The sequence below is a fragment of the Argentina silus genome (assembly GCF_951799395.1).
Source record: "Argentina silus genome assembly, contig: scaffold_268, whole genome shotgun sequence".
Lineage (NCBI taxonomy): Eukaryota > Metazoa > Chordata > Actinopteri > Argentiniformes > Argentinidae > Argentina > Argentina silus.
Window position 1 is genome coordinate 10,001 of NW_028153192.1, and position 10,000 is coordinate 20,000.

The window sequence follows — 10,000 nt, forward strand, 5'->3', positions numbered from 1 at the left end:
TAGCGGAGCATTCCATCGGCCCGCACGACATCAGAAATATGGATGAGGTCGGTAGGCTTGGTAGGCTACTGTTTACCGCTAATTTTTTATTTTTTGTTACAAGCCGTGTTTCGTTAAAGCCTATTTATTTTTGTTACAAGCCGTGTTTCGTTAAAGCCTGTGTAAAGTTCATTTGTTTCAATGTACCTGTAGGCACCTGTGGCTTATAGACATGTGCGGTTTATTTATGTTCAAAATAGTTATTTTTTAAATTCAGTGGGTGCGGCTTATATTCAGGTGCGCTTAATAGTCCGGAAATTACGGTAATCGTCCATTGTTTTCCGTGTCACTTGTTTAAGTGTCATGAAATGATTTCAAACACCATTTGAAGGCAGGTCTGCTGCAGGGGTCTGAGGTACGGGGTCTGAGGTATGGGGTCTGGCTGGGGTGATAGAGTGGAGTAGCTCTGTAGGGAATTCTAAATGAATTCGATTTTTTTTTCCTCCTCGTCCTCCAGAGTTTGACAAGTTCCTGGAGGAGCGAGCGAAGGTGGTGGATGGCCTGCCGTCGCCCCCTGGTGGAGACCCCGGCCCCCTCAGCGCCCCCAGCGGCAGCCGCAAGAAGGCGGAGCGGACGGAGGATGCCCTCTTTGCCTTGTAGACTCTCCCCAGCCAACCTCTCTCTCTCTCTCTCTGTCCCTCTCTCTGCCCCCCCCCCTCCTCCACTGCACTACAGTAGCTTCTGAACTCCCTCACCCTGCCCCCCCCTCGCCTTTCCCCAGTCCTGCCAGTGTTGTCGTGACATGCAGAGGTCTGACATGCTAACCGCCCGCGCTGTGTCGTGTATTACTATCCAGGTCTTGATCTGACAGGAAGGGATGAGTTTGTAGTTTTGATCTGACAAGAAGGGATGAGTTTGTAGTTTTGATCTGACAAGAAGGGATGAGTTTGTAGTCTTGACCTGACAGGAAGGGATGAGTTTGTAGTCTTGACCTGACAGGAGGGAGGAGTTTGTAGTCTTGTGTTCCATCTGTTAGTGTGCTACACCCAAAGGAGGAGAACTAACTTAACATCGTGAGACTCTCCATCTATCCATGTTCCCCTGAGGTGGAAGGGTTAAGGCTCTATCTATCTATCTATCTATCCATCTATCCATCTATCCATGTTCCCCTGAGGTGGAAGGGTTAAGGCTCTATCTATCTATCTATCTATCCATCTATCCATCTATCCATGTTCCCCTGAGGTGGAAGGGTTAAGGCTCTATCTATCTATCCATCTATCCATCTATCCATGTTCCCCTGAGGTGGAAGGGTTAAGGCTCTATCTATCTATCTATCTATCTATCTATCTATCTATCTATCTATCTATCTATCTATCCATCTATCCATCTATCCATGTTCCCCTGAGGTGGAAGGGTTAAGGGAAACCCTTCAGGAAAAGCAGACCAAGACCGAGTCTTTGAAAAGAACGGCAGATAGGAATATCCTGTTTTATCTTAATCCATTCATGTTATGAATAATGTATGCATTTATGCTTTTAACGGTTTGTACTATTTACTAGCGCTATGGTGTGTCGTCCATGGTCGTTTCTTGTTACTTATTATTATGATTTCTTTTTTGATTTTTTGATTTTTTTTTTACTCATGTTCCTGTGCAGTTTTCCTTAACCCTTTCCTGCTCTTATCCTGCTGGGGTGGATTGTTAGTCTGAAAGGAGAAGGTGTCATCACAGTGTCATCACAGTGTCATCACAGTGTCATCACAGTGTCATGGCCGACGTTACTGCCTCGGTTCTGCCTGCTCTCCCGGTTGAAAAAAGGGAAAACAAAATGGCGTCTGTGTTTTTGAAAGAGCGCTTGTTAACATCCTCCGTGTTTCTCTCGTGTGTGGGTTGTGTGTACAGGGGAAGGAATGCGTCACATGGTGTCTTTTCAATCTGATCCCAAGAAACAGTCACCAACAAATCCGGGTTTTACCGCGGTACGGTCAGACTCACCAGGCTGACATCAAGTACGAGGAAGTGTGAAGTTGGTGAATTCCACTTGTTCCAAGTAGTCGAGAGGCTTAAATGACCAAATTGTTCCTAAGTTGTAGCCGTAGCGCGGGGATGTGCCAGATAGCAGGTCCTTCTATCCAAAGCGACTTACAGGATAATGACTGCACACGGTTTGGTATGGATGCTCCCAGCGGGGATAAAGCCCAGGAGAGCCACACAGGACCATAAATCAGAAGATGTCATAGACGTTTTCCTTCCCCTATCACAGTGATTAAGTTGTGCACAGTTGGACCCCTACAAATGATGTGTTTATATCTTTGTATTCATGAGATGGTAACTATTTTTATAGGAAATGGGGAAATTGTTAAATCGCACATCATTTTTTTTTCTAATTAGATTATTATTATTTTTTTTCATTTTCTGCACTCCTAAGCACACTTGATGAAGTCTTGACGACGTTGGCTGCATCACGTTTAGAAATAACAACAGAAGTTAAAGGAAGAGACGAGATAAAATGTGGCACTGAAAATGTAATCAGATTTAATCATATAGGACCAGTAGGAAGAAGAACTTGACTGAAAAACATTGCTTAAGGCTTCTCTAGACATTGTAAAATATGTATCTATATGTATGCGTAAATATATGTATATACATCAGAAATATGTGAATATTACCTACAGTTTCTCTTTAAAAGTCCTTCTTAATTGTTATCTTATGTGTGGGTTGGTGAGCCAGAGTCATTCATGTACTGGCTGGTCCCCAGGTTGTACAGCTATCTGTACAGTACAGTATGATGTCATGAAAGAAAATGACCCCCCCCTCCCCCAAAAAAGCCCCCCCAAGTTCTCCTATATTCTTTCCTCAACATGTGTTTCAGTAGACCTGGATGAGATTCAGAAGAATGACCAAAAACACGTTTTTGGACCTTGTTTTAGTTTAGTAAGAATTGACTTGTGAATCAGTCATTTTCCTCAATCCCCTTCAACGCTTTCTGCAGCTGAAGTGGTGAGGTTTTCTTTCTGCAGCTGAAGTGGTGAGGTTTTCTTTATGCAGCTGAAGTGGTGAGGTTTTCTTTATGCAGCTGAAGTGGTGAGGTTTTCTTTCTGCAGCTGAAGTGGTGAGGTTTTCTTTCTGCAGCTAAAGTGGTGAGGTTTTCTTTCTGCAGCTAAAGTGGTGAGGTTTCACCTGCTGAAGTGGTGAGGTTTCACCTGCTGAAGTGGTGAGGTTTCACCTGCACAGGGGCTCTTATTTCTTCTCTGTATCCAACGTCACTCAAAGGCTCCAGTTTGCTTAAGCAAATAGTGTTGAACTGAGCAAAGCATACCTGACAACTCAGAAGAACCGAGTCTTTAACAATGTTTTTGAGAAAATTGTGATTATTCAACCAGAGTTTAGTAGTTGTCTGTGAATGCATTGAAACATCATGCAAACGCTTGTTCCAGAATATTATAAATATTATAAATATGATGGTTCAAATGCCTCACTTTTGTCATATTTTTGCTCATGCAAATTGGAGCGCTTAAAATTCGCCGCTTACGGCTTTTACAACCCAGAGCAGTTTCCATATTCATATAAGAACTCTCTAACTTTCTTGGCGAGCCTCATTGCGCTAACACGCTAACACGCTAACGCACAGATCTGGACGTTATTTGGTACGCAGGTTATTTGTTGAGATAAAGTGAGTCTGTAAACACCATCTGCGTCCGGCTGAGCTGGTCAACATTATCTGGAGTAATTGTTCATAAATGTTAGAGGGTGACGTCAAAAGAATAAATTATTTGTATGATTTGTCTTCAGCGTTTTAATGTTTTTCTGTATTTTAGTGTACTGTAACAGAATAAATTGTTATTAATATGAGCTTTAACTTTGCTTTGTTTTTGTCTTACTGTTTTATTGGAGGAGCTGATGTTGAAGGAGGCTTCAGCAGTCCTGATATTTACAACATTTACAATCAGAAACTATTCTGTTCCTCTTGGGGGAGATCTTTATGTCCTGCAGACTGCACTAAAACCAAGAAGCTTATCCTTTCTAACGTACCTGCGAAACCTACCTTTCTTATGAACCTACCTTTCTTATGAACCTACCTTTCTTATGAACCTACCTTTCTTTTGAACCTACCTTTCTTATGAACCTACCTTTCTTTTGAACCTACCTTTCTTATGAACCTACCTTTCTTTTGAACCTACCTTTCTTATGAAGCTACCTTTCTTATGAACCTACCTTCCTTATGAACCTACCTTTCTTATGAACCTACCTTCTTGCACAATGCTTTCTAAGAGTTTATTTGAGTGTATTACTCGTGTCTGTGATGTGGGGGTCCAGGGGGTCCCATGTCTGTGATGTGGGGGTTCAGGGGGTCCCGTGTCTGTGATGTGGGGGTCCAGGGGGTCCCGTGTCTGTGATGTGGGGGTCCAGGGGGTCCCGTGTCTGTGGTGTGGGGGTCCAGGGGGTCCCGTGTCTGTGGTGTGGGGGTCCAGGGGGTCCCGTGTCTGTGATGTGGGGGTCCAGGGGGTCCCGTGTCTGTGATGTGGGGGTCCAGGGGGTCCCGTGTCTGTGATGTGGGGGTCCAGGGGGTCCCTTCTGCTCAGCTCTCTGTTGTTTGACCGAATGCACTTATTTAACTGCCCAATAAAACACTAGCAACATGTGACCTCTCCCCTGAGTGCCTTTGTGATTATTCGTGTGTGAGTGTGTGTGTGTGTGTGTGAGTGTGTGTGTGTGAGAGGAGGAGGAGACAGACAAGGCCATGCTTCAACACAGTCTGTACAGCAGGCTGATGCAACTGTCCCAGATCTTACACCATGGTTATTCCTGTGTGTGTGTGTGTGTGTGGGGGGGGGGGGGGTGGGGGCTGGGGGGTGGGGGCTCTTATCCCTGGTAGACTAACTGTCCCTGTGGATCATCCCTGGTAGACTAACTGTCCCTGTGGATCATCCCTAGGTAGACTAACTGTCCCTGTGGATCATCCCTAGGTAGACTGTCCCTGTGGATCATCCATAGGTAGACTGTCCCTGTGGATCATCCCTGGTAGACTAACTGTCCCTGTGGATCATCCCTGGTAGACTAACTGTCCCTGTGGATCATCCCTAGGTAGACTAACTGTCCCTGTGGATCATCCCTGGTAGACTAACTGTCCCTGTGGATCATCCCTAGGTAGACTAACTGTCCCTGTGGATCATCCCTGGTAGACTAACTGTCCCTGTGGATCATCCCTGGTAGACTAACTGTCCCTGTGGATCATCCCTGGTAGACTAACTGTCCCTGTGGATCATCCCTGGTAGACTAACTGTCCCTGTGGATCATCCCTGGTAGACTAACTGTCCCTGTGGATCATCCCTGGTACGTCTCCAGCTTTTAATAAGCAGCGTATCCATTAGCAACGGCCTCCCCCCGAGGCAACACGAGCAGACTCAGACTCTGAACCTGTTTCGTTGTGCTAATCCGGGTCGATGACCCCCCCCCCCACATACACACACACACACACACACACACACACACCCCAGGCCTTTATTGTGTCTCTTTGTGATCCTGCTGTGGTGCGGTCCAGTCCGAGTTCTCCTCCCTGTCCTCTGGCATCGTCCTCGCTGACCGTCATGAGGCTCATGACTCCATCATTGTTCAGGGCGGTTAAAGGAGATGAGTGCTGATTAATCCACGGATCATTCCAGAGGGCTGCTGTTGTGTTGGAGCACTCGCTGAGAATCAGGGTGATGTTGACTGATAGTGATGAATTAAACTATTTCAAATAAAATGGGATTTACTTTCATTAAGCCAGGTGGTGTGTTCTGACTTGACTTTTTTTTTTTTTTTTTTTTTTTTCACCATTTGGGGTAATCGTCTCTGACTGCAAAAGATTTGGAAACATTGAGCACTGTGTACCTGAGTCTCTTTAAGCATGGACTCCCTCTCCCCCCCCCCCCTCCCCCTCCCTCCCCCTCCACCACTTGTTCCAGCAGAAATACATGATGTAATCACGGGAGCCAGGGTTGTGACGTCACATCACCCCACTCTGTTTCCGAGCACGCCATTGGTGGATTCCTCTGGTTCTACAGGCGGAGTCACCTCGACGGGTCACACAAACTTGGGCGGCTATTGGCCCTCCCCTCCTGGCCTCTGATTGGCTGTAACGGAGGAGCCCTCGGTAAACATGCCCATGCTGCTCCTCTCGGGGGAAATCCTCCTTCTTCTGCCCCCTGACTGCGCATCACGAACCCCAGCGTGCCAGAAGACCCGCGCTCAGGAACGATGAAACCCGAGCGTTGTCACTTTACAAGCCACACTGGATTCTCTATGTCATTAAATGCAGATGCATTTATCCGTGGAAGTAACACATTATGTATACGACATATCTGGAGCGATCATTGAATGACATTCCACAAGAGCAGAATTATATTTTTTTTTAGAATAAATATATCAGCTATCAACAAACACTGCTCTACTCCCATTGAAGAACATTTATTGCATATTCATCATAGTCAATGGGTATTTAATGATGATTAAACTAGAAACTATTGGACATTTTGCAGACAGTTGTCAAGGACATTGATATATTGATATATCAATATATCTATATCTAAATATATCTATATCTATATCTAAATCTATATCAATATTTATATCTTATTCCGTCTGGAAGTCGGCCGTCAAAACAGCACTCAAAACGGAGGCGCGGCGGGCTGTAAGTATAACTGGTCGGGGATTGGTCAGGACGAATGTCACTCATTGGAGATTGGTCAGGACAACTGTCACTCATCTCCAGGGCCGTGTGTGTGTGTGTGTGTGTGTGTGTGTGTGTGTGTGTGTGTGTGTGTGTGTGTGTGTGTGTGTGTGTGTGTGTGTGTGTGTGTGTGTGTGTGTGTGTGTGTGTGTGTGTGTGTGTGTGTGTGTGTGTGTGTGTGTCCAGGCCCCGCCCAGTCAGTCAGCTCAACGTTGAGCCTGACAAGTTTCCCTGAGCTGTAGTATGGAGACAGGAGTCCCCAGACCGGACACATTCACAACAAAGTTGAAGTTTCACCACACTGTCGACTCAAACCCACCTGTCAGGAGACATGGTTGCAGACGTCGCGACCTGGACATCGATTTAAGTGGAAATCGCTAAGTAAGAGTGTCTTTGAATGGCACAGGAATAGTTGTTACCGATTTCATCCTGAGCGACGCTGATTTAGCCGGAGAGAAAAGCCCACACAACGAGGAAACATGAACAACATGTCTTTTGACGATCCTTCCCTGGATAACCTGGATCCTACCCTGTCTCTCCACGACCCCAGCGACATAGACACGGCGCTGCTCAACGACATCGACGGTAAGAAACCCGGTGATCTTCAGTCCTACGGCTGTTAGCATCGCTAGCTAAGAAACCCGGCTGAACTTCAGTCATATGGCTGTTAGCATCGCTAGCTGAACGGAGTGACAGCACCCGTGATCCGCAGCCTGTAAGCAAATCCACGAGTTCACCGACAGCACCGATCTGCCAGGAACACACGTGTGTGTTTAGGACGTGTATTTATATCTGACGAGATGAGAGTCCAAGCGACGTTAGTCACAGCGACTCTTCTTAGTCATCATCCATCTCCCGGCTGACACATGTGGGGCTCTCCACAGATGGCCCGATTCTTAACAAGTATTCTTAAGATATTAGAGTTTTAAAATTCCTGTGGTATGGCTGATTTCGCCCTGTGTCTGGGCTGTTGAATAAGATGTGTTTTTTTGATGGTTTCGGGTTGTTTTCATGGTAGTATGTGGTGGTGGATGGTGAAGGGTTGTCTGCGCCCCGGCCCGGCCCGGCCCGCCCCCTCCTGTCGGGTTACTGCCGGTCATCCCGTCCCCGGGTTCATCCGGAGAGGCTCAACAACACCAGACCATAATACAGAATGCGTGATCCATCCTATGTCTTTTGAAGTGAATTTAACATGTTTAGATATCATAATCAGATGTTCTGTATGCTCGGATAATTCTCGATCACATGCTTTTACGACGCTTTGGGTCTATCCATCATCATCATCATCATCATCATCCCATTTCAATGGACTGATTGTCTCGATTTAATTTCAAATTGATTTTCTACCAGAGCATGTCTTGTTTGCATATGTTGGTAGATGTATGTGAAGAATTGTTGAGACATTCGCGTCGTTGCCTGCAAATCGTTGCAGCAAGCGTGTCATATTTTCACCCCCAAATATTGACCGGGAATAACCTCGCTGGAGTTTGTCCGCTAGTAACCTCGTTGAAACCACAGACAAACGCGCCCTCTCTCTCACACACACACACACACACACTCACTCTCTCTCACACACACTCACTCTCTCTCACACTCTCTCTCTCTCTCCGTCTTGGGGGCTGGTCCGCATAGCAAGTGTCCGAGGCTGGCTGTGATTGGTCGAGAGCGATCACCTCATCCAAAACAGTGGTTTACAAATCCAGTGTGATCTGCCTCTCCGTGCAGGGCAGGCAGGGCTGGGGCTGCAGCTGGAGGAGTAGTCTGCTGCTCTGCTGTTTCCAGGCCTCACACACACACACACACACACACACACACACACACACACACACACACACACACACACACACACACACACACACTCATGACCAAGCATTAGGTTTTTTGGCGGAAGACGGTGCTTTCTCATCAAAAGGAGCTTCAGAGAACAGCTTCACTGGGCTGTCTAGTGCTCTTCAGAGAACAGCAGGAGATGAAGAGATGAGGGGGGTTCCCATAGACAATAATAATAATAATAATAATAATAATACATTAAATGTGTATAGCGCTTTCTCATGGACTCAAAGCACTTTACAGGTCAAAAATATGAACATAAAAATATAGGACAGTCATACAGAACATACATGCATACATACATACATACATACATACATACATACATACATACATGCATACATACATACATGCATGCATACATACATACATACATGCATACATACATACATACATACATACATACATACACACACACATACATACATACATACATACATACATACATACATGCATACATACATGCATGCATACATACATACATACATGCATACATACATGCATACATACATACATACATACATACATACATACATACATACATACATACATACATACATACATACACACATGCATACATACATACATACACACATACATACATACATACATACATACATACATACATACATACACCCCTGTCCATGAAAAGCCTCTTCATCACAGCCTGTGGCCCCTGGTCTGAGCATAGATTACTTTGATTACATTGATTACTGATGGATAGATGATTCACTTACTTAAACAAATGTATTTGTTGTAAGTCGCTTTGGATAAAGGCGTCTGATAAATACCATAAATGTAAATGTAGGTGGGTTTCTAACAAGGTGTTAACAGAGGGCACCCTGTCAGCAGCTCTGACACGGTGGGGGGGAGACTTCCACAGAGGAGGAAGCTTTGTCACCCAGAGTCTGGAGATACAATATTTATACCTTCTGTCCTACTTTCATAGTCATATTGCTGCTCAATAGTCAGTGTGTCAGTGAGGCTTCTCGCCTAAACCCACCCCCTCGCCACGGGTGTTCCTGTTCAACACAATAACACCCACTCCTATTAAACGTACTGATACCATAGTGACAGTGACATAAGTACCTCACCAAGTGGGGACATGGATCTGGTTCAGACACAGATTACGTATGCTGAATTCTAGACTCATAAAAAGCAGCTCCAGTGGAGGTTTTCCATTGAAAGTGTTATTTAGACCAGGGCTAGGCTTAGTCCTAGTCTAGGAAACCAGCCCTTAGGGCTTAGAAGGGGATATGCTCAAGATCAGAATTTTCTTTCAAAGCTCTTCTTAAAACTCAGTTGTATAGACTAGATGCTGCCCTGATTCTGGTTAATGTGTTTTACTGTTTCTACTTATATTTGTGTTTTTATTTACATATCTGTTTTATCTGTTTGTAAAGCACTTTGTAACTGTTTTAAAAAGGTGCTATATAAATAGAGTTTATGATTATATTAACATCAGCAGTGGACTCCTGAGT

At 45.0% G+C, this 10,000-nt stretch overlaps 2 protein-coding genes across 2 annotated transcripts in view; both read left to right on the forward strand.

Annotated features, from left to right (window-relative positions):
- Positions 1 to 3,836, forward strand: part of LOC310824386 (TOM1-like protein 2) — a gene marked incomplete at its 5' end in the record, with an annotated part of 13,346 nt that extends 9,510 nt beyond the window's left edge. Inside the window, one exon of the mRNA XM_083697640.1 lies at positions 497 to 3,836. Coding sequence (XP_083553766.1) covers positions 497 to 639 — 143 coding nt within the window. The remainder of the gene's footprint in view (positions 1 to 496) is intronic.
- Positions 3,837 to 6,943: 3,107 nt separating this feature from the next.
- The window catches only part of srebf1 (sterol regulatory element binding transcription factor 1), an 18,842-nt gene continuing 15,785 nt past the window's right edge, over positions 6,944 to 10,000 (forward strand). The window contains 1 exon segment of the mRNA XM_083697639.1: positions 6,944 to 7,274. Coding sequence (XP_083553765.1) covers positions 7,169 to 7,274 — 106 coding nt within the window. The 5' untranslated portion in view covers positions 6,944 to 7,168.